At 42.8% G+C, this 26,143-nt stretch overlaps 1 protein-coding gene across 1 annotated transcript in view; it reads right to left on the bottom strand.

Annotated features, from left to right (window-relative positions):
• Positions 1-1,050: 1,050 nt before the first annotated feature.
• LOC308090313 (hexokinase-4-like) overlaps positions 1,051-26,143 on the bottom strand; it is a 52,888-nt gene continuing 27,795 nt past the window's right edge. The window contains exons 4-11 of the mRNA XM_080435432.1: positions 24,332-24,480; positions 23,847-23,966; positions 23,156-23,251; positions 21,426-21,525; positions 20,863-21,046; positions 11,759-11,914; positions 10,374-10,607; positions 1,051-2,258 (exon numbers count right to left, since the gene is read on the bottom strand). Of these exons, the coding sequence (XP_080291558.1) occupies positions 2,060-2,258; positions 10,374-10,607; positions 11,759-11,914; positions 20,863-21,046; positions 21,426-21,525; positions 23,156-23,251; positions 23,847-23,966; positions 24,332-24,480 (1,238 nt within the window). The 3' untranslated portion in view covers positions 1,051-2,059. The remainder of the gene's footprint in view (positions 2,259-10,373; positions 10,608-11,758; positions 11,915-20,862; positions 21,047-21,425; positions 21,526-23,155; positions 23,252-23,846; positions 23,967-24,331; positions 24,481-26,143) is intronic.

Below are 26,143 nucleotides of genomic sequence, written 5' to 3'. Positions count from 1 at the left end.
TTCAAATCAACAGCCAATGAAGAAAAGCGGGCGGGATCCACATGCACTGGGTGTTGCATCTAAATAGGATCGACGGGAAGCAATTTCCCCTTGAGAAATTGCGGCCGCCATTGTTGTGCACTGCTGTTTGCCTCTCGTCTGACTTTTTAGAGGAGTTGCACAGCTCTCAGACCGGTAAGAGGCGTGTCCACTCAGATTCTGAGCGTAAGTTATATCCCGCCCACAAATACCAGGGCTCTGGCCCAGAAGTTCCTCGCCGAGCTGGCGAAAACTTCTGGGAACTCAGATTACCCAGACTATAATATGGGGCATCACAGCATAAAAAGGAGGAGCAGAAGGGGTGGAGGTGGCTTTTTAGCGAGAGCAGCATGTCACTCATGGCCACAGGCCATCACAACACAGGGGATACAGGATAGGTGGGCACTAGGGACATCTGGGCACCTCGATGTGAAATTGGCTATTTTGTCCAAAATGTAAAAATAATTCATATTTGAAGAATGCTCTTAAGTAATGTGATGATTGTACATGCAATTGTAGAAATATTAGACCTAATTGTCGAATATTTAAGCATGTTCTAATCATGTATAGCCTACTTTACTTTACTTAAAAGCATTTCCCAAATATTTCATTTTTTAACAAAAAGAAAATAGCCAATTTGACACCAAGGTGTCTTCCACTGTCGAGCGCAAACCTTCTATCTCCGTTTTTCAACTTTTTTATTTTCTTTAATAAATCAGTGCTATTGAACACCCTTTACGTCTTTGTGTGGGATTTTACAAATATTGACCCAATGAAAAGTATTAAAAAGCCTAAACCTCCTAACTTCATTGGATCCTCAAACTGTCGATCAGGCCACCTAACTCCAACTCAGATTTGTTTTGACTTCGTCATTCTAATCAATGAAGGACATACAGTCAACAACCATCTCCACATTCACTGGTCAAAACCCTCCTAACTCCCATTTACTTTGGGCAAAAAGTGATAATGTAATGACACATGCATGTATCTGACAATGTATAAAGTCACCATACAAACTCTGATGCGGCACTATTGTATTGTTTTAAAAAACGTGGTTTTATTCATTTCCTGAAAAGTTCATATTTTGGACATAGTTGGTTTATATTATAATATATGACTGAATATACTCTATTCCACACATTTAATGGAATACTTCACTCCCCAAATAACTTTTATATTATTTTATTTATATTTTATTCACTCTGGCTTCAATACAAGGAGAATTTCTGTTTGTATAACATTATCTTTATGGTGAATAAAGAATAATATGTTTCATTAAGATGTTATCTAAAGCAGTAGTTAGCCGAACAAACAGGGAAATGAGTGCACACAACGTTCTGATATAGTAAATTAAAAGATAATTCATACAATTTGCACGGTATACCATTGTGCCTGGTATACACACCAAACCTCATAGTTTGATATTTCTGAATGAGTTTCGACAAAGTGACATCCTGGGTGTCACGTCTTATTTCTCCAATTCGTTGTCACCAACACCCCCCCTCCCCCCCCCCCCCCACCAAGTACAAATTTGAGGTATTTTTTACTTTACTGGAGTATTTCCAATTTTCAATACTTTTACTTCTACTCCACTACATCTCAGAAGCAAATATTGTACTTTTACTCCACTACAATTTTTTTTAAACTTTAGTTACTAGTTACTTTGTAGATTTTGATTATTATTACAAAACATAAATTAACCACTTCAGCCCTATTTAAACTTTGGCTATTTGAAAATAGCCGATCTACAAGCTCACAACGCGTCGCATCGCGACGCGTTGTAAGCTTGTAGATCGGCTATTTTCAAAGGATTTTTATACATTTTATACACTTGAAGACTTTCTGCATAATGAGTACTTTCTACTTTTGGTACTTTAAGTAAATTTTTGATACCAATACTTTTGTACTACTTTTACTCAAGTACATTTTCAATTCAGGACTTTTACTTGTAACAGACTATTTCTACATTGCAGTATTGATACTTTTACTTAAGTACCACCACTGAAAACAACCCATCCCACCCAGGTGGTGTTGTTAAGTCTCATGAATCTTCATCGTCGTCTTCCTCGTCGTCGTCCTCTCCCTCGCTGTCCTCCAGCAGGCGGGACATGAGGCCCAGACGCTGGGCCACGGCCGCCACCATGGCCGCACCCTTCCCGCTGCCGTCCTCTGACACCATGAAGTTGATGTCACAGCGGGGCGCCAGGACTCGCACCGCCGACTTCAGCCGGTCACTGAAACTGGATTGGAGGGGAGGGGAGGGGAGGGGGGGACAAAAGCCATTTTTACTATTATGTACCTGTACACAAGATGATGACAATAAAGAGCCTTCAACCTTGATATCGTTGCTGTCGGGGCAGAAACCTCTTATCTCCTTATTTTAACTTTTTGAGTTTTTTCCTAAATTAACGCCCTACTTGATCGTCACACAATAGTATCAAAAGTAGCAGATCCAGAAGCTCTAAACGCTTGTAGATTTGCTACTTATGCTATTATTGAATTTGAATCATGAAAAGTAACAGTTTTGGACATATGAGGTTTATACCCGACAGAGATGATTTCATAGTGCTGTGTCACTGTAGACAGAATGGACCAGCATCTCCTGGGCTTGATGTCAGGCAGAGTACCAGGGACAGACAACCAAGGGCAGAAGGCTATGCAGCAGCAGTAAAACGGTAAATGGTGCATTCATATAGCGCTTTTATCCAAAGCGCTTCACATAGATTGTGCATTACATCCACCCACACATTCACACACCGATGGCAGAGGAAACCATTCAAGGCACCAACCTGAACATCAGGGAGCAATTAGGGGTTCAGCGTCTTGCTCAAGGACACGTCGACACTAACTCTGGGGAAACCCGGAATTGAACTGGAAACCTCTCGGATCCTGTCCGGCCACTCTACGCCTGAGCCACTGCCACCCGTGCATGTACAATATTTCCTCTCCATTGGTGATTCTCAAAGTGGGGTCTGGTGACGCCCAGGGGTCCTTGGGCTTGAATTATGTTACCATGACACAATAATGCATTGGTTCTACTGGGGATTGAACCCAGGACCTTCTGCGTGTAAAGCAGACGTGATAACCACTACACTATAGAACCTGTTTATTAACTGGCTTCAGATATGATAACCACTACACCATAGAACCTGTCTGTCTACTGGGTTCAGATATGATAACCACTACACCATAGAACCTGTCTGTCTATTGGGTTCAGACATGATAACCACTACGCCATAGAAAATGTTTGAGTCTGCACACCAAATGGCAAGCAGGTGTGGTGCAGTGGTTCTCAAAGTGGGGTCCAGTGACCGCCAGAGGTCCTTCGTGGGGTTCCAGTGGGTCCCCAGCAAAATGAATTAAGGATCTTTGTTTAACTGACTTTCAGACAGAGAAACCGAGGACTGAGAACAAACAATCTGCAACCATCACGTTACCATGAAACACTAAAGGACAAGTTATACTGGGGATTGAACCCAGGACCTTCTGCGTGTAAAGCAGATGTGATAACCACTACACCATAGAACCTGTTTGTAAATACTATTCAATACACCAGTGGTTCTCAAAGTGGAGACCGGGGACCCCCAGGGGTCCTTGAGGGGGTTCAAAGGGGTCCTCAGTAAATTGTTAAACTTTATTATTTCACCAGCTAGAAGTTGTAACCAAACGAGAGAGTGTGTAAGAATGACTATTCAAATAAGTTAGAATTCTGTACTAATAAATGTAGTCTAACTATGGTGTAGTGCAGTGTGCAATGAAATTGTCCCTGGCACAATTTCATTGCACACTGCACTACACCATAGAACCTGTTGGCTGATTGGGTTCCGACATGAGTTCTAATGTCAGAACCCAGTCAACAAACAGGTTCTATGGTGTAGTCGTTATCACGTCTGCTTTACACGCAGAAGGTCCTGGGTTCAATCCCCAGTAGAACCTGTTGTTATGTTTGTTTGTGTATCTCTTTTCAGTTGCATTGGCTATTTTAAAATAGCAGATCTGCAAGCTCAAAAACAGGTCGCATCGCGACGCGTTGTGAGCTTGTAGATCTGCTATTTTTAAAATATACAGCGCTTCTGCGAGCGCATTTTCGGGACTCCCGACGATCTTTTCATGGACAGTGAGGTGTACAAACTTACAGTAGCTTGTCCTATGTTATGGAGTTATGTCATAGAGAGTTTTGAAGACTACAACCTGGCTGGGTTAAGGATATAAACCCGACGCTCCAATCTCTTATTAACGTGGCGGCACGGAATCACTGCCGCCCGTCCGAGTCTCACAGGGAATATCCTACATGACTGCTTGTGCACTGCTCGGTATGGGTTAAATAAATTAATATACAAACGTATTCCATTCATGGCGATGTGATTGGAGAGAGAGAGAGAGAGAGAGAGAGAGAGAGAGAGAGAGAGAGAGAGAGAGAGAGAGAGAGAGAGAGAGAGAGAGAGAGAGAGAGAGAGAGAGAGAGAGAGAGAGAGAGAGAGAGAGAGAGAGGCGTGTGCGTGACTTGACAGGCGGCGAGGCGAGCCGGCGAAACTCTTTCTTTTGGTTTTTCATGTCGTAAAATCGGGGTGTTTCCAGAATATTTAAGGGCGTGTTATTAAATGACGCTCGTTTTCAGACGTGAGATTTATCAAAGCTCTGACCTGATATACGCTAGGATCGGCTGTATAGGATCCTTTGATAAATGTGACTTCGACGTTGGTGTACGGCCGAATATATGGAAAAATATACGCCGGTTTATACGCTGCGTTGATAAATGAGGGCCACTGTATGAGGTTTCCACCCGACAGAGACGATTTCATAGTACTGTGTTACTTGTAGACAGAATGGACCAGCATCTCCTGGGCTTGATGTCAGGCAAAGTACCAGGGACAGAGCCGCTACAGTACTTCCTCTAGGTAGGTGATTCTCATAAGCCAGATTCCATTCCCCAAAGCTCGGTCACTCGCTCACTCTCCTCGCTTCCTCCACTCGCGCCTAAGCCCCGCCCCTGCGAGGCGCCGAGGATTATTTGTGAGGACGAGTGGTCGAGTGGTTGCCGTCAAAGGATCGGACTGCACTGGGTCCGTCATTTCAAAGCGACGGAAAATTCCGCGATCACTTATGACGTCTCAAACAGCTGGACCAGAGCCGTGGATGAAAATATGCATAGAATAATATGCAGGTATAGAATAATACAGAATAGAATAGACAATTCATCAATGTGGATGGCCACATTGTTATCTTTATAGTTAACATTTTGTGCAAAGCCATTTATTCCTGAAATAGTGAACAAAGCGCCAGGATGAGCAAACTTACATTTATGAATTAAATCCTGACCCGTCCCTCTTTTTGCTCGTACAGTCCCCAGACCCCCCACCCCCCGCAGCAGTCCCGCACGGCACTGCTGCTTATAACAGCCACCGTATATTACAGAGTATATCTGACTCTGAATTACATCATTCATGCAGGTTGGCCATACGTCCTCTTTTACCCGGACATATCCTCTTTTGGGGGGCTGTCTGGGGGGGTTTATAAAATCCTTCAAATGTCCGGGGTTTGGAGAGTTTGGGTGATATCCTCCCACTTCTGGGACGAAGAAAAAAGAAAAAAACTCAGACGATTTTGTGATTTTGCTTGATATTGTTTGATAGCGAAATAAATCATGACTGATAGACATGAAAGAAGACCCTTCACAGCAAATTGAGAATTTTAAAATTTAAGAATCGGTTCAGAATTGAATGAGTATGGCTATAGTTAAATAGCGTAAAGTGTCCTCTTTTTGGGGAATTCAGAATATAGTCACCCTATATTCAGTCTATATATAAATACAATACATTATTTTAAACATAATCTTTGTCACAGTAATTTATAGTAGTCCATGCACTGCATTGAGGCATGCACGGAGAGAAATGAACTATCAGCTTTTGAGACAGTATAAGTGTGCACAATATATTACAATGTATATAATTGTATTATACTTTATATCATACAACGCAATAAAGCCAGTGGCTTGTTGCGTCTTTTCAGTTAATTTACACTGTGTGTGTGTGTGTGTGTGTGTGTGTGTGTGTGTGTGTGTGTGTGTGTGTGTGTGTGTGTGTGTGTGTGTGTGTGTGAGATGGGCAACGAGTGATCGGCGGGGGCGAGGGTGCAGCCGGTGTTTTCGGGGCATGGTTTCGGGTTTCAAGCAGTGTGTGTGTGGCCACATGTGGAGGAGGACCATGTATACGTCACGGGAGAAGGGAAAAAACAAAAAAAACGTCTACACGTGATGCGGAAGTCTGCCGCGGAGGAGCTGTGGAGAGTGGTCGAGCCTACACTTGATGTACACTCGCTAAATGCGGAAGTAGAGAGCCGCCTCGGCTCCTCCACTCGACTCCACTCGCCTCCTCCAAGAAGCAACTGAGTAATTGGAATTTAGCACATCCGGTTTGGAGTCGGAGTGACCGAGTGGGAGTGAGCGAGTGGCCGAGATTTTCGGGTTTGGAATCTGGCTATAGTGGGGTCTGGTGACCCCCAGGGGTCCTTGAGCAGATTCCAGGCCTTGAATTATGTTACCGTGACACAATAAAGCACTGGTTCTACTGGGGATTGAACCCAGGACCTTCTGCGTGTAAAGCAGACGTGATAACCACTACACCATAGAACCTGTTTATTAACTGGCTTCAGACATGATAACCACTACACCATAGAACCCGTTTATTAACTGGCTTCAGACATGATAACCACTACACCATAGAACATGTTTGAGTATGCACACCAAATGGCAAGCAGGTGTGGTGCAGTGGTTCTCAAAGTGGGGTCCAGTGACCGCCAGAGGTCCTTTGTGGGGCTCCAGTGGGTCCCCAGCAAAATGAATTAACTCATTGAGTGCCAGAATTATTTCTGGCTATGTGGTCCCAGTGCCAGAGATTTTTCAATTTATCTTAGATTTTCAAGTAGTCACAGAATTTTTATCTCCAGTATAATCGATCCCCTGATGGGTGCTAATCACTGAGGGTTGCACTGTGTGGTTTCACAAATGTCAACAAGGTCATCGCGACCTTGTTGACATTAATTGTCTGATGTTGAAAATAGCATGTCTGGGCCAAAAATTCATAGTAAAAAGAAAGTGCTTAGGAGCCGAGATACAGCCTTTTTCAGTAATAAGTTAAACAAGGAGTGAATGGAGCAGCAAATCTTCAGATAATGATATCTTGGGTTCTGAACATTAAAAACAAAAACAAAAACAAAAACACGTCAAACACGTCATTGGCACGTTGCGCCATTGTGGCAAAACACATAAAACACGTCAATGGCACTCAATTTAAGGATCTTTGTTTAACTGACTTTCAGACAGAGAAATCCGAGGACTGAGAACAAACAAACTGCAACCATCACGTTACCATGAATCACTGGTTCTACTGGGGATTGAACCCAGGACCTTCTGCGTGTAAAGCAGACGTGATAACCACTACACCATAGAACCTGTTCATACACAATCTTCAACACACAAATTGTTCTAAAAATGGAATCCGGGGACCCCCAGGGGTCCTTGAGGGGGTTCAAGGGGGTCCTCAGTAAAATTAATTTAAACCAAATTAAGTTAAAACCAAATGAGAGAATGTATAAGAATGACTATTCAAATAAGTTAGAATTCTGTACTAATAAATGTAGTCTAACAACCAAAAACAATATTCTGTCAATGAAATTGTCCCTGGCACAATTTCATTGCACACTGCACTACACCATAGAACCTGTTGGCTGATTGGGTACCGAGATGAGTTCTAATGTCAGAACCCAGTCAACAAACAGGTTCTATGGTGTAGTCGTTATCACGTCTGCTTTACACGCAGAAGGTCCTGGGTTCAATCCCCAGTAGAACCTGTTGTTATGTTTGTTTGTGTATCTCTTCAAATAAAGGGTGCGAGCAGCACGACTCCAACTCTTTTCAACACTACTCAACTTTCTTACAGGGTGCACGGTCGGGAAGAGTAACTTTACAATAAATCTCAATAAGAGAATACCAGCACTCACGGAACAGTCCTTTTAAGGCACCACACCACACACACCTACTATAAAATTTAAACACATAAAGCACACACCCAGGAAACCTAACACAAACATATGTGCACCTAAGTGTACATATTATGTTTCTTATCACTATTTTTGTTTACTAATGTTACTATGCCTCTGCAATGTCTGAGGAACCGAACATTTTTTTTTTTTACTATTACAGTATGTACCTGTACACTAAAGAGTAAAGAGGAAACAATAAACAATAAACAGCCTAGCTTCAACCTTGATTTATTTCATAGTGCTGTGTTATTGTATGTAGACAGAATGCAACTCTGGGCTTGATGCCAGGCAGAGCAGAGCAGAGCAGATCAGGGAGGGTAAAGTAACTAAGTACATGTACTCAAGTACTGTACAATTCTGAGGTATTTTTTACTTTACTGGAGTATTTCCAATGTTCAATACTTTTACCTCTACTCCACTACATCTCAGAGACAAATATTGTACTTTTACTCCACTACAATTATTTGAAAACTTAACTAAGTTACTTTGCAGATATAAATTATGATATTATAAAACACACATTAACCACTTTAGCCCTATTTTATACCTAGGCTATTTGAAAATAGCCGATCTACAGGCTCACAACGCGTCGCATTGCGACGCGTTGTGAGCTTGTAGATCTGCTATTTTCAAACATTTTAGTACTTTTGGTACTTTAAATATATTTTGATGCCAATACATTTGTACCTTTACTCAAGTAACATTTTGAACACGGGCCGTTTACTTGTAACAGAGTATTTCTACATTGCAGTATTGATACTTTTACTTAAGTAGAAAATGCGAGTGCTTTTTCCACCACTGTCACGGACAGACGTCCAAGGGCAGTAGGCTATGCAGCAGCTACAGTCCTGTACTTCCCCTCAGGCAAGCATTGCTTTCGAATGACAAGATCAAGGGCAGTCAGTGCGCTGCGGAACGGAAAAGCTAATCACTCCCCCAGGCAATCAGGTTATGAATCATATGACACTGTAGGCCTGTTACCTGTCTGTCTGCGTACCACGCACAAACGCACGCACGCACACACGCACGCACGCACGCACGCACGCACGCACACAGCACCCCTCGCTCACACACCTACTATAACATTTACATAACATAAAACACAGGTCCCAGGAAACCTAACACAAACATAGTGTACATATTATGTATTAAACGTAAATAGATACGTAAATATATGGATATAATATTTAGAAGTAGGACCCATGCACCTCAAAGTTATAATTAATGTACATGCTATGCTATTTTTTTTGTTACTACTGCAGTTATTCTTAATTATCTCTTTGTTATTGTCGTTATTGCCGCTACGATGACGTTGAGGAAGAACCGAATATTAATGTACAAAACCATTGCTTTTCAGATGGAAAAAAGAACCGGTGCTCCACTGGATCCAATGTAGTTATTATTTAGTCACAAGCTCTTGTTAATGCTTTTCATTGGTTAAATATTTATAAAACCCACAGACAGACTTATCCACTTTCACATTAAAAGGTTTTCGAAAATAGCGAAAATAGCAGATCTAAAAGCGCATTTCACAAACAAAAGTTGAAATATGGAGATAAGAGGTTTCTGCCCGACAGCAACTACATGAGATGTAACAACAGAAAATTTAGATTCTTCTTGAAGCTTGACAGACCAGTTCCCTGACAGACACAGAGAGAGAGAGAGAGAGAGAGAGAGAGAGAGAGAGAGAGAGAGAGAGAGAGAGAGAGAGAGAGAGAGCGAGAGAGACAGAGAGAGAGATGCAAAGGTCGCTGTCAGGCAGAAACCTTGAATCTCTATATTTATTTATTTATCATTAAATTGATGCCCTACTTCGTTGTACAAGAACGTCATGCAAAAGTAACAAAAAGCCGAGCTAAAAGCTCACAATGCGTTGCATTGCGATGCGTTGTGAGCTTGTAGATCTGCTGTTTTGAAATTGTTTTGGAAATGTTTTGTTGTTTGTCAAGTGAAAGTGGCGCATACCACATATAGGCTCTAATGGGTTCGATTCCCGAGCCCGACGACCTTCGCTGCATGTCACTCCCTGTCTCTCTCTCCCTGTGTCCTGTCTGTCTCTACTGTACTATCCAAAATAAAGGCAGAAAAGCACCAAAAATATATATATAAAAAAAGAAAAGTATCCAATGAAAAACAGGTTCTTTTCTTTCTCCATTTCCTGAAAAGTAACAGTTTTGAACATACAAGGTTTCCACCCTGACAGCAACAAAATAGCTATACAGGATGAGAGAGAGAGAGAGAGAGAGAGAGAGAGAGAGAGAGAGAGAGAGAGAGAGAGAGAGAGAGAGAGGTCGATTGACCGGTACAGTACTGACTTTGGGTGTTTCCTGAACACGGTTCCGTCCACGCCCACCACCGTCCTCAGGTGGTCCAGGCCGCGGTTCTTGCGGATGCGCTCGGCCACGGTGGCGAGGGCGGAGGCGCAGAGGTAGGCGGAGCGCGTGGAGACGGTGTCGCAGACCAATCGGACCAGGCGGCAGTCCACGGGCCCCGCCCCCAGGCCCAACGACGTGAGGACCTCCCTGGCACTCTCCAATCCCCCCTCCTCCCTGAGAGAGAGAGAGAGACAGAGAGAGAGAGAGAGAGAGACAGAGAGAGAGTGAGAGACAGAGAGACAGAGAGAGAGAGAGAGAGAGACAGAGAGAGACAGAGAGAGAGACAGAGAGAGACAGAGAGAGACAGAGAGAGACAGAGAGAGAGAGAGAGAGAGACAGAGAGAGAGCGAGAGACAGAGAGACCGAGAGAGACAGAGAGAGAGCGAGAGAGCGAGAGACAGAGAGATATTATACAAAAACTGAAAAACACTGGCGCGCAACTAAGCAAATTTCAGACATAGCTCCAACCACAACCCTTTAATCCATCCATCCATCCATCATTGTTTCGCGTAGCCAGACAACTATTCCACAATCTCCGAATGCTATATAGAGTCTGGAACTACACCTCCCGAAAGCCGAGAACAGAAGCTGTCATCTGTTCGTCATTTCCGTTTAAAAAAACATTTTTACATTTTATTTTAGAATTTCCATTTCTGATGAGCAGCAAGCTATATATGCTTCTATTATTTTGATTTATACAGATTTGCGTGACTGTCAAGACTAAACGGAAGCGGGGAGGAGGCTTCAAATCCGCTTTATCCTCTGATCATTTTCTGGACTAACAGAGTTAGTTAGTCCAGACTGTAAGACTGAAATTGTGGTAGGCAATAGTCTGGCTCGCGAGACTCGCAACCCCAATCTAAATCTTTTCCTAATTGAAAGTCGAACACTAAAAATATATTTTAACCATAAAACAACCATTCATCTTGTGAGAACCAGGATAATTGTCCTCACAATACCTGTGTGGACATTTGTCCCTCACATGTATAGTAATAATACACACACACACACACACACACACACACACACACACACACACACACACACACACACACACACACACACACACACACACACACACACACACACACACACACACACACACACACACACACACACACACACACACACACACATTCCTCAGAGGAACACCCAGTTCCTCAGAGGAACATCCAGTTAATGTTGCCATGTTGGCTGTAAACACTCTTAATTTTCTTTTGTAATATGCCGTGTTAATTTATCTCGGGATTTAGGATTGTACAAATATCTTGTCCTTACGTGTGTGTGAATGAATAAACAAACAAATGAATGAATGAATGACTCACTCCTCTATGTCCGAGATAAACTTGGTTTGGAATTCACCCTGCGTCCTCAGTGGCTCTGACACCTGTCCGTCAAACAGAAGCCCCTCCTCTCCAAGCTTCACCAGAATCAATCGGACGACCTCTCCCAGATACATCCCACTGATCATCTTTTCAAACCTACAGACAGACAGACAGACAGACAGACAGATACATGGAAAGACAAGTCATTTAGATGTGTCTGCAACACGCACGCACGCACACACGCATGCACGCACGCACGCACTCACACACACACACACACATACATACTATGGGGCTCCGTTAGTGCCACGAGGGGCGCATGACGCCTCCTGTGACCACATGATTTTTTCTTACGTGTGTGTGTGTGTGTGTACACGTTCGTTCTGCGCGTGCACTGCACAAAAGCACGCGTTACGCGCTGCAACGCGTCGTGTACATTTACGCGTAAGCTACATGCGCTACAACCTGTCACGTACATTCACACGTAAGCACGCGTTACGCGCTGCAACGCGTCGTGTACATTTACGCGTAAGCTACATGCGCTACAACCTGTCACGTACATTCACACGTAGTAATAATAATAAAAAATAAAATAATAATAATAATAATAAGGGTAATAATAATAAGGGTAATAATAATAGTAATAATAATAATAATAATAATAACAATAATAATCCTTTATTAAATAATGATACTGCCCAAGATATTGCCTTACTAATGTAATAACGCAATAAGGGTAATAGTGTAATAATGCAATAAGTGTAATAGGTGTAATAGTGTAATAGGTGTACTAATGTAATAGTGTAACAACGCAATAGGGGTAGTAGTGTAATAGGTGGAATAGTGTAATATTGCATTAAGTTTAATATGTAATAGGTGTAATAGTGTAATAGGTGTAATAGTGCAACGTGTGTAATAGTGTAATAGATGTAATAACGCAATGAGGGTAATACTCTAATAGTTGAACAGGTGTAATAGTGCAATAAGTTAATAAGTGTAAAAGTGTGATAGTGTTATAAGTGGTCACATTCACCCAATTCCGCCCACATCCACCCAAACCCCAACTACTTCACTACACTATACAAGTAAGACGCGCGAACGCGGTAAGCGAACGCAAAAAAAGAAAAAAAAGAATGAAAAAAAATATTTAAAAAAAAGTAACCACTAAAAAAAATATTTTTTTTTTTAAATAAAAATCTGCGTTAAAAGGAGCATCTTAGAAAAATACAAATTCACAAAAAAAAAACTTGGAATGTTTTTAAACAATTCAACAAAGTGTTTGAAGTGCCTGTTTCACCCACTTCCGGGGGGCGGAGCCAAAATCCGAGCCCGATGTATTTGTTCGTAGACCCCCACTTAGGGGGGGTAGAAAAAGTTTCGGAGCGATTCGGGCACTTTTCATTTAACATGGGGTTTCAATGGGGAGTTTTTAGGAGCCTTCTCCGGGGCGTGGCTTCCGGGGGAAGGGGCGGGCTTAAACACAACCTTGACAGGTGTGTTCAGTTTTCAAAGACCTTTCATTTGATGTATGGTACGTCTAAATTGGACATTTAGAGCTGCAGACAGGCAGTGCACACAGAGACACAGAGACACAGACAGAGATGCAGTGCACACAGAGACACAGAGACACAGAGAGAGAGAGACACAACCCAAGCAGGGTTACATAGTAAGCTCCACTTGGTCGGAGGCGCGGCTTCGCCGCGCCTCCTCCCGCGTTCGCAAACACCTATTGCACTATTACCCTATTGCGTCATTACACTATTACACCTATTACACTTTTTACCCTTTCTACACTATTATACCTATTATACTATCACACATATTGCACTATTACACTATTAAACCTATTACACTGTTACCATTATTATGTTATTACACTATTACACTATTAAACTTGTTGCATTATTACACCATTACAATTATTACACTATTACACGTATTACAACATTACCCTTATTCCGTTAATATATCATATAGCAGTCACTGGGTACCGGCCACTGGGTGCCAGGCAACGGCCCCGGTCGACCCGCCAACAGCCTTTTGGTGAAGAACCTGGGCTCGGTCCACCTCTATATTTTCATGGTATGCAGAGACTGACTCACGCATAGGAAATACATTGCCTTTTTCTCCAAGTCCTCAAACCAGCCAGGATGTGGAGTTGCGAATGAGAGGAAAGTGTCTTCCTCCTCCTGCCACTGCCCCAGTTTAGGAGACACCTTCAGGCATGGGAAGACGTAGTCTATATCCTCCTCCCACAGGCCCTCTGTTGACCAGTTCTCCTCCAAGAAGGTGTTCAGGTGTGGAGGAAGACTCATTGACTTCCTTAACGATCTGCTTTAGCAGCCTAGGCCAAATGTGGACCCGCTGTTGTAGGGTCTCAAACGGCACCAGCAAGTGTCCCAGCTTAGTACAACCGGGTTCCCTGAGAACTTTTCTTATGCACACCGAGGACAGAGTTCCGACCCAACGCAAGCCACAGCCACATACCAGTTGTGGCATCAGTGTCTCTAGCAACTTTTAGGAGTCTCCAAGCCTCCAGAATGGACTCATGAATGGTGACAGCCCTGGCAGATATGCATTGTCTTCTGACGTTTCCCGATACAAATATTCAATTCATTGGTGAGAGTCAGTGTAATGTTTTTTTTATTTTACAGGAACACTGCAATTAAATTCTGGAATCGCATCTTCTCATAGGAATATGGAGAAATATAACACAACTGCTCTGGGATTTGATCTATAGGTCCAACATGAATCCAAGGATTTTAGTCAGCTAATTAAAGATGCTATTTCTCAGGGTGTCAAAAATGACAAAGGCTGATCAAACAAGTTGAAAATAATTTATTCACCAAATCAAATTTCACACAGGGAACTTTCTGACCGAAATTGAAATATAAATTAAGCAGATTCGTTTGAAAACAGTATCGGTGTAACAATTGAACATCATTCTACCATCCGGATTTGAACTAGAGGTGTCGGTTTCATGGTCCATCTCCTGTCATGGTGAGCTAAGCAATCGCAAGAACAATTTGTTTTGTCCGTATTTCAACAATCAAATCATTGACACTTAATAGAAGGGCGAAAGCAAAACGGAATGGAATGGAACACCTGGCGCGGGTCGGACCGAGAGAACCCCGCAATGCCACACACACACACACACACACACACACACACACACACACACACACACACACACACACACACACACACACACACACACACACACACACACACACGTTGTTTATGTAGGATGGACAATCATGTGATCCATGTTTTATATTAAAATACATTATTTTGATAATGATTTTATGATTTTCATTTTAAAATATGGACTGACAGTCCTATAGCTATAATGTCCATAGAGAATATGTCCCCACCTGAAAGATGCTTATTAAACTTTATAGCCTAACTTGCCTGGTACCATGCATGCTTCATCTTACCATCTAAAATTATATTCCTTGGCTTGCAAACAGCCAAAAAGTGTGTAGCCGATGAAACACAACGGCTTTGCATTGATGACACCAGGTATAAGAAACTCATGAGCACACTGGCCAATACAAACTAATAGGCGAGTGCGCTCTGGTGCGCAATTTCCGCACTGCTGCTGTCCAATGTGTCCAAATTCATCTTTAAATGCCCTGTTTTCAGCACTGTCACATATCTTTTACACATATCTTTTATACTCTTTATACCAGGAGTCTTCAACGTTTTCAGGCCAAGGACCCCCTAGCTGAGAGAGAGACGAAGCAGGGACCCCCTCTATATTGTATAAAATTGTGTTTCAGATTAAACTTTTTTTGTTTACTTGGTCTGCTCTTTTTTCCCCTCTACACCTATATATCTCTTTGCCAAAAATAGCCGATCTACAAGGTGTTGTGAGCTTGTAGATCTGCTATTTTTGGCTAAAGTTCTCCTCAGAAAAGGGATGCCAGGGTTCAAGTGGTTAAGGTAAAAAAAAAAAAAAGATAACACACAAAGATTTGGTGGACCCCCTGTAGTAACTCTGAGGACCCCCTAGGGGTCCCGGACCCCCTGTTGAAGACCCCTGCTTTATACTTTTGGATAGTGTCATTTCTCTTGTTAACTAGCAGATTAATGTTTAGCGATCTCAAGCAGTCTGTCTCTCTCAAGTAGCAGCTGCAATCCATCCAGTAACGACCAATTTATGCTTCGACGTACAACGGTCAGTGCATGGTGGGAAAAGTACTCAGATATTTTACCTAAGTAAAAGTCTGGAATTCAAAATTGAGTAAAAGCACAAAAGTATTAGTATCAAAATGTACTTAAAGTACCAAAAGTAAAAGTACTAATATTTGAAAATAGCAGATCTACAAGCTCACAATGTGTTGCAATGCGATGCATTAGATTGGCTGTTTTCAAATAGCCTATGTAGGCCTATAAAATAGGGCTAAAGTGGTTTTATAATATAATAATTGATAATAGCAAAGTAACTAGTAACTAAAGTTTTCAAATGATTGTAGTGGAGTAAAAGTACAATATTTGCCGTTGGGGTGTAGAAGTAATACAATAGTAGGCCTACTGAAAATTGGCAATACTCCAGTAAAGTAAAAATACCTAAAATTTGTACTTAAGTGCAGTACTTGAGTACATGTACTTTGTTACTTTATGACAACGGTGTTGCGCCCCGAATATATTCAATCTGCGCTGCAGTGTGAGCTTGTGGATTTGCAAAGCGATCCTGATGAATCATGCTTAATAATGTGACGTTGCAGCCTACGTCTGGCATTGCGGGGTATAATGAGAATAAAAGTAAAATCATTCAAATTATTGAATGATTATGATGAGGACGGTAGGCTTTGCTACATGGTCATTAGGAATTATCCTTATAAAAAAAATTTATATGGGGCGGCCATAGCTGAGTGGTTAGTGAGCCCGCCTAGGGAACCAGAGGCCCTGGTTGCCCCAGGTTCGATTCCAGGCTATCCCAGCATATGTGCCGATGATATGAAATTTGTCCCTGAGCAAGACTCTTAACCCCAATTGCTCACAGGTTCTCATTGGAAACAAGACCGCAAGGACTTTCATGAACGACCTGTTAAAAGGAATTATCCTTAAAAGGAATTATCCTTATCCTTAGTCTTGGAGGGGGGGGGGGGGGACCGCTGTTTACGGTTTATTATGCCACCTAATAGCTTACATTTTGATTCATTCTCTGTGACTGTGAGAGTATCACAAATGTGTGCCAAATATAAGGCGTTCTGTCTTGACTCTTGGAGTTCCAGTACATTTGTTAACTATCCATTTCTTAAATTAGCCTTTCATTATGTTCTGGCCCGCCATCTAATGCTTTAGAAAAAAAACGTTCATGTTGGTGCACCCTTCATAGTTCTTAAATCCATGAATTTTGCAAAAATGTTGCAAGGGAAGTCTCTGTGCCAGCCAGGATTATTTTGTTCTTCGTCGCACAATGGTTTCGAGTGGTTAACATTATGCGATATTAGCTGTAGAATACAACTCTCGTAGACGTATTTACGATTCTGACGTTTTCAATCTACGAGAGTTGTAGGGTTCACCCCCATGGACACAGGGACTTTCTGCACTATGCCCCGTAGACACTCCAAACATGTACAAATTGAAAATAAAGGTGCTTACCCCCACGCAGCAAATGTTAACTATCGCTACGGGGTAGTAGTTTAATGTAATAATCCATATCTTTCAATAAAGAAGTGTTTAATGCCGACTGTGGCTGATTCTGTCGGAAGTTCCCAATGGGCGGTAGTGACGCGCCCATCTGGTGAAACCCGGAATTACACTCAATGTAAACAGGAAGTAAGCGAGGGTGAAACAATGGCATTCGGCCATAGACGGCATTAAAACACTTCTTTATTGAAAGATATGGATTATTACATTAAACTACTACCCCGTAGCGAGAGTTAACATTTGGGGCATGGAAGCACCTTCATTTTTTATTTGTACATGTTTGGAGTGTCTACGGGGTATAGTGCTGAAAGTCTCTGTGTCCATGGGGGGTGAACCCTACAACTCTCGTAGATTGAAAACGTCAGAATCATAAATACGTCTACGAGAGTTGTATTCTACAGCTAATGCGATATACAAGACCACAAGTAGCCTACCGCGAATGAGACGCGTTGTGAGCTTGTAGATCTGCTCTGATGCGGTGCACTGTGTGTGTGTGTGTGTGTGTGTGTGTGTGTGTGTGTGTGTGTGTGTGTGTGTGTGTGTGTGTGTGTGTGTGTGTGTGTGTGTGTGTGTGTGTGCGTGTGCGTGTGCGTGTGTGTGTGCGCGCGCGCTGCGCTGCTCAGGAGCGCAGCTGGCTGTTGGAGAAAAACACTGAATTGACATATGAAAATGTTGCCTTCAAAGATTGGTGTGGATAATGTGGGAAGGGTCTAATTATTTTATATTGATCTTTTTTGGGGTCACATTATTATATTTAGGCCTATCTTTTTTTAGGTCACATTATAGCTTAATATGGAACATGAACATCTCGCCATCAGATTGGATTGCCATGTCTGTCAGGCTGTCAGACTGTCTGTCTGTCTATCTCGAGACAGAAAAACAGAGAGACATGATAGTATTATAATTTTCGGGGAACCATGACTTCATCACAACCCATCAATCATCATTGAATGAATAGGCACTTGGAGAGAGAGAGAGAGAGAGAGAGAGAGAGAGAGAGAGAGAGAGAGAGAGAGAGAGAGAGAGAGAGAGAGAGAGAGAGAGAGAGAGAGAGAGAGAGACAAGTGCGTGTCAGATAAGTGGCAGGCCGGCAGCGGACCACGGACTAAACATCTAATAGGCCTATAGGCTACACATGAACATTTTGCAAGGGCTGTTCTGGTATATACTTTAATTCATCAACGTGATGAAAGCGACCAAATAGGCTATTTCCATGGTGGACACCAGCCTAGGGTTAGACTTGCACAGCAGTTCATTGTCTGTCCATTGTCTGAGAAGCGCAGTGCTGATCCAATAATACAACTCATAATGACTACAGGCGTTGAAATTAAAACCTGTCCCATCCATAGAAGCCAATCTATAATAACGCATAACAATGAAGTAACTGGAAATCTGATTTCCAGTTATATTTATTCCCATGATTTGCTCTTAGGATGAATTAAACCCCGTATTTAACCAGGTCAATCTAAATGAGATTAAAGTTTATTATCTATTACATTAACATTGTAAAACGCATATGAAAAACACACCAATGGGAGACAGATTCTATAACACTTTGAATTGTATCAAAATGTGTGAAATCGTTATCTAGACGAGCAGGTGAGATGTGGTTTCGCTACTTTTTTCTTTCTGTTTTTCCTCTCTCCTTTTTGAGAGAGAAGGATAATTGTTGCGCTCTGCAGTCATGTAACACAGAAGTAATACCTCTATGGCATAAACGCATATGTTTATTGTTGTTGGAAGGGAGCTTGGCGCATTTGGGGAGCATATAGGCATTTGAAAACATGGTTACAATTGGACCCGTTGGAAAGCCAGAGCGGCACCATTGATTTGACACCATAGGCTATACTGTACAGCTGTTTATTGCCTTGAAATAGAAGATTATTTAAGAGAAAATACTATAGCCTAGGGCTAGGCCTACATGTTACTGATGATAATATATTTGCAATGATGCTAAATGAAGCAAATTCGTGTCAGATCAAAGCCACGTACGGTGATGCCCTGCACCATGCACTCTGCTTAAAAGCCGCTGTTGCTTAATTGCTTTATCAATGGATATTGATAGAATATACAGTGATGAGCTGTACACGAAACAAAAGCTAAGGTTCCAAAGAACTTAAAATTGATTTGATTTGAGAGAGCTCTAAGTGTTAGAAGACACCCACGACCGCCGAGTTTTTGGCACCGACCGCGCCGTGATTGCGTAATTCCTTGCGTAATTCATTCATATCAGGAAATAATGAAAGAATCCAGCCATGGGCCAGATAAACATACAAAGCTTAGATTTCACGGATTCTGGCGTTCTTTTTATTTTAATTTTTGGTTATGATCTGACTGAGTATTAGCTAATATAAAAATCGCCTCGAACCTCCGGAAAAAGACGAGAAGAGTGCATGGCGCGGTGATCAACCAAACCCGATGTTGGAATCATACTGTACAGTTTATAATTGCCTTGAAATAAAAGATTATTTGACAGAAATTAATACAGCCTATATGTTACTGATGACTTGGAATAAAATTTTATTGCAATCAATGCAATATTGATTGCAAAGGACAGGATTCAAGAATGGAGACTTGGAGAGGGACAGCGCACCTTCTGTGCGTAATTGCAGAAAGCCACTTCATAAATTGAATCACATATCAGGAGAGGTAACTGAATTAATTAATACAAATATTTAATTTTTTATATTTTAAGACTTACACGTGCATATGAGGCGTTCTGTGCAGGGCAGAGTTATGTCACAAGGGCACACGATGCGTTATGTACAGAGCTCAGTTATGTCACACGGGTAGGTGAGGCGTTCCACGCAGCGCGCACCAAGGTGGCACAGCACCCACTCATCTCTCCGCGCCTCGCCTAGTCGCGTGACCAAATAAATCATGCGTGCGTTGACGCGTGCCTTTGCTACAGACGCATGAATCTACACGTAGACGTGTTACCCTGTAGGTCAAGATGCAGTGGTTGCACTGTTACGCGTGAACGCGCGCGTGCACGTGTTCCCATTGTGAGTCAATGGGAAAGTACACTACACGTCTATGCGGTTCTGTGCAACACAAAAAAAAAAGTACACGATTACAGGACAGGGGGTGTGCTTACGTGGCACTAATGGAGCCCCATACCACACACACACACACACACACACACACACACACACACACACACACACACACACACACACACACACACACACACACACACACACACACACACACACACACACACACACACACACACACACACACACACACACACACACACACACACACACACACACACACACACACACACACTAACTGGTCCAACCAGTCAAGCCCCACCCTTGAGGCACCAATAGTTGATCACCATAAGTTGCAAAGATTTGGGTGACCTTGTTTTGGCCTCCAGCATGTCCCTTACGGGTAGCTTTTTAGGGTGGCTACGGTGCTATAAAGACAACAGTACGTACGTGTGGACCCCGGGGTTCAGGGAGTCCTTGTCCACGGTGACGTCATACTCCGTCTGAATGTCCTCGAGGCAGCCGTTGTCCCCGAAGCCCCCCCACTCTGTGTTGATGCACATCCTCCCGTCCTCTCCCTCCACACGCTTCACGTTCCTCATCTCCTCCATGTAGCACGCATTGGTCCCTGTGCCTGAGAGAGAGACACAGACAGAGAATGAGAGAGAGAGAGAGAGAGAGAGAGAGAGAGAGAGAGAGAGAGAGAGAGAGAGAGAGAAAGAGAGAGAGAGGGAGGGGGGGTCAAATGTTACTATTAAAACATGTTTTAAATTAAATAGAAATGATTGTGTTATGCCTTCTTCTATTTAAGCGCTACTATGTAACCTTTTTCTAATTAGCTAATAGCCAATCTAATAGCCGATCTACATGTGCAGCGCGAGGCGCAGTGAGCTTGTAGATCTGCTATTTTCGTCTATAATGTTCCCTATCACAAAATGATTTGGCGGCCGTTTAGTAACTCTGAGGACCCTCTGTTGAAGACCCCTGGTATACTGTATATAAATGTATCTTACCAATGATCATTCCTATCTCACAGCTCTGGTCTCTGTAACCACAGCTCATCATGGTTCCCACAGTGTCGTTCACCATGGCAATGTTACCGATGTCATAGTCCTGAGAGAGAGAGAGATTCAATGTTAGCAATGTCATAGTCCTGAGAGACAGAGAGATTCAGAATTAAAAAATGGGCCTGAAAAACATCTATCAGGACTCAAGAGACCACAAGAGGAGGTAAATGTAAATTCCCATCGAAAGGAGGTGTCATGATGTATTTTTGTGTAAATCTTTTATGCTATGTTGATGAATTGAATACATAGGACCACAATGGAAGTCCCCAGGACTTTTTTGTGTTATCCTTTTAGCCTAAATGTCTGACTGTACCACGTGCTGTTTACATTTCTGACTAATAAAGTATTAAATCAATCAATCAATCAATCAGAGAGAGACAGAGAGAGAGAGGTAACATATTGAATTACATTTATAATGTCTGCATAACAGCAAATGAGTATTGTATTCTATTCAATAACAGTTAATAGAATTTTTTATTTGCATTGATTTAACACTTAAAATATCAGGTGCACAGTCTGCCAATGTGTTATCATTAAATATAATAGTAAAATATCTATTCTACAGCATATATTTTCCATTTTCCCACTGTAGTACTTCTGTGTACCCCTAGGCGTCCTCGTACCCCCATTTTCAATTATAAATACATTTAAACCATCACCAATGCACCAGACTAGTGATTCTCAAACTTTTGAATTTCAAGGACCCCCCAGTTTGATATAAATTAGGCCACAGACCCCCATTTGATTAAAAAGGAAAAAAAGATCTCTGGGACCTCAAACTACACTGTAAAATCCTTAGGTACTCTGAATCTGAGTGTACAAATGGAACCAAATGGACCCTGTACACCCGCAGAGTTGGAGACCAGTAAGGGTCCATTTGGACTCCTTGGTGGTCCCCGGACCCGACCTTGTGAACCAGTGCACTAGAGAACTACGATAGCAAAACAAAACAAAAATGTAAGGGGCCGCGTCCACATAGAACCTTTGAGTTTTCCATGTATTTCTATGGCAAAGACACGCTGGTGCACTCCTCTCCTCTTCCCAGAGCTGACCATTGAGCTTCAGCGCTCCCGACGTTCCGAAGTTCTTTTGGTGCAACACCCTGGCGCTTCAAGATGGAAACAGTTCAACTTTTGGAAAGGAGCAGCGGTCATTTGATCCTCCTGATTGTATGTGACAACCTACTGTAGCTCTGTCTTGTCCAGAGTGTTAGAGAGAACTCGCTAACGCTCTGGACTAGAGCTAGTGACAACAACCTGGTAATTTACAACCCAATTTTGAATCATTTACCACAACCACGTCGAGAAGCCCATCGTGTTCACATTGATTCAGCTAAGCTATTTGTGCTGATAGCCTAACGCAGATGTTTGAGCAGTGAGCACCTCAATGGCTGATAGGTAGGTTGGAACAGTGCGGGCATCACTGTGTCGAGCACTATGGACACATGATATCTAAAGCGCTCCTCTGCACAAAAGGCGTTCTCTGTGGACACACACGGCCCCCACATGGACCCTGTTACAACTCATGCAGTAATTGGTCCAGCTGTTAATCAGCCAAACTCTTCATGGAGGACTTGGAGCTGGTCGACTTCAGGCTTCTTCCCCAGCTAACCCTTTCATTCCCACATAACTCACTCCGTCAGTTGAAATAACTTGAGTTGAGCCTAAAACACTCACTCCTCTCCTGAGGATGGCCTCTCGGAGCAGTCTGACCACGTCCTCTCCCTCAACACCCGAACAGTTAAAACCTTTGGTCCAGCGAATCAGGATGCTCTGTGGAGACAAGGCCATATTATGAGTTAACCCTTTAAGACCGGGAACGCATCAGTGTCATTTTTAGATTTCTTTGGCTGTTCAAAAATAGCAGATCTGCAAGCTCATAGTGCGGCACCGATATGTGGGGGTGTGGGGGTTGTTTTGGGGTTATGGGGGGCTTTCAGGTAGGATGGTGCCAAACGCCCAAAGGGCACTTTTTTGTCCAGCTTATAAAAGCCACAGACGCACTTAAAGCAGCACTATGTAACTTTTTCTTAATGACTAAAATGTCATTTTGTCCAATCTGTATGGTAGAGTATGTTAATACAATATAACTTTTACAATCTGTATGGTAGAGTATGTTAATACAATATAACTTATACAATTGGGGTGGTTGTATTTAGTCTCCCTGCTCTTCTATTGAGACATTTAGATCATGTCTCACCTAGACACAGGATCTGACACAAATGCATATATTCGTGTGAGCATGTGTGGGTGTGGAGAGAGAGAGAGAGAGAGAGAGAGAGAGAGAGAGAGAGAGAGAGAGAGAGAGAGAGAGAGAGAGAGAGAGAGAGAGAGAGAGAGAGAGAGAGAGAGAGAGAGAGAGAGAGACCTTGTCGATGTCTTTCTGTTCACAGGGGAAAGAGAAGGTGAATCCAAGAGGAAGAGTTTGTGCCTTCAGTTCCAGGGATTCCAGAAACTCCGCCAGACAAGCTGCTATGTGATCAAACAACTGCACACACACACACACACACACACACACACACACACACACACACACACACACACACACACACACACACACACACACACACACACACACACACACACACACACACACACACACACACACACACATAAGATTAGATTGTATATACTGTACTAGATATGTTCATATGAATTTAATAGTAAACAATTTCTCTCTCTCACACATGCATGTGGGCACACACACACACACACACACACACACACACACACACACACACACACACACACACACACACACACACACACACACACACACACACACACACACACACACACACACACACACACACACACACACACACACACACACACACACACACACACACACACCTGTTCTCCGGGCCCCAGCATGATTTCTTGCGGGATGGCACATATCTTGCTGTCCATCTTCACCACTCTCTGGAGGTCCTCCACCACGCGCACGTGAAGAACCCTGAAGTTAGTTCCACCCAGGTCCAACGCCAGGAAGTCTCCTTTCTCTGGAACCACAAGCAATCAATCAATCAATTAATTCATCAATCAAACGACAAATAACAGGTTATGGCCCCTATGGAGGTGTTCGACACACGTCTAGGTTGGAGGAGACCATGGGGTAGATTGAGGACCAGATGGGCGGGGATTATATCTCCCCCTTGTCACGTGATGCAGTGACAAACTCATGTACTAGGGGAATACATGGCAAAATAAGGGAGTCCACACATGAGTGAAAAATAATAAGAGCTTGCAATGAGAGGTCCTTATATACACTCCCCCAAAACCACACCGAGTTGGCACCACTCTGCCAATCACTGAAGGCTACCGGCTAACCAACGGGCAGGGTCGCCAAACAAACCATAACCAAAATATCACAGAGGCAGAGATACACAAACAATAACAACTGGTTATTGTATTACGCTGGGGATTTAAACCAGGGCCATCTGCGTGTAAAGCAGATGTGATGATAACCACTACACCACATAACCTGTTCGTTGTTTGGGGGAACCGGTTCACACAGACTCTATGGTGTGGTGTGTAGTGCAGTGTTTCTCAAACATTTTCATGTCAAGGACTAGCCTGATGAACCATCTCGGTCGCGTGAATTTACATTATCATGTGTCCTCTGCGGTCTTCTGCCAAGCACTGGGTGGGCGTTTTGCAGAAACCAAAAAGTGGAAGAAACAATCAGCGTCTGTCAATCACAGGGCCCTGAGCGCAGACACTCAGGACCATTTTAACATTTTAACCAGCTGATTAAACTGTTTCTCATGACTGGGGACCCCTAGAACCCCGCCCCAAGGACCCCTGGGGGTCCCCGGATTCCACTTTGAGAGACACAGGTGTATTGAAGTATCTTTGCAAACAGGTTCTATGGTGTAGTGGTTATCACGTCTGCTTTACACGCAGAAGGTCCTGGGTTCGATCCCCAGTAGAACCTGTGCTTTAGTGTTCCAAGGTAACATGATGGTTGTAGATTGTTTGTTCTCAGTCCATGTTTCTCTGTCTGAAAGTCAGTTAAACAAAGATCCTTAATTCATTTTGCTGGGAACCCCATGGTGCCGCATGAAGGACCCCCGGACCCCACTTTGAGAACCACTGCATTACACCATAGAACCTGTTTGCCATTTGATGTGCAGACTCAAACATGCGCTACAGTGTTGTTATCACATCTGAAGCCACTCAACAAACAGGTTCTATGGTGTAGTGGTTATCACGTCTGCTTTACACGCAGAAGATCCTGGGTTCAATCCCCAGTAGGATCAGTGTATTATCACCTGATTGGGATGGTATCAATGCATTGAATGGGACATTATCACCTTTTATTAGACCATTGAATGGGCGATTTATCAGACCATTCATTGGGTGTTATCAAGACATACTGACCTACCAACGGAGATGACTTAAATAATTCAGTTTCGGTTTTGGTTTTGGGAAAACTGAATAGGAAACTAAATAAATCAGACACCAATACAGACATTTAGCAAATGCTCTTGTCCAGAGTGACTCAGGGTAAGTGATGGAGAAATTAAGCCCCTTTTCCACTGCAGCTTAAGTCTTAAGTTAATATCTACCGTTTCCATTACACAAAAGTACCCCCTCTCAAATCCACAGGTATGAGTAGCAGACTCCGGTCATTGACACTCATTTGTAATGTAAACATAGGAG

Source organism: Gymnoscopelus braueri (assembly GCF_963280865.1).
Source record: "Gymnoscopelus braueri genome assembly, chromosome: 8".
In the NCBI taxonomy this organism is placed as follows: domain Eukaryota; kingdom Metazoa; phylum Chordata; class Actinopteri; order Myctophiformes; family Myctophidae; genus Gymnoscopelus; species Gymnoscopelus braueri.
The sequence above is the reverse complement of the archived record's forward strand: the minus strand, read 5'-3'. Positions and strand labels throughout refer to the sequence as shown.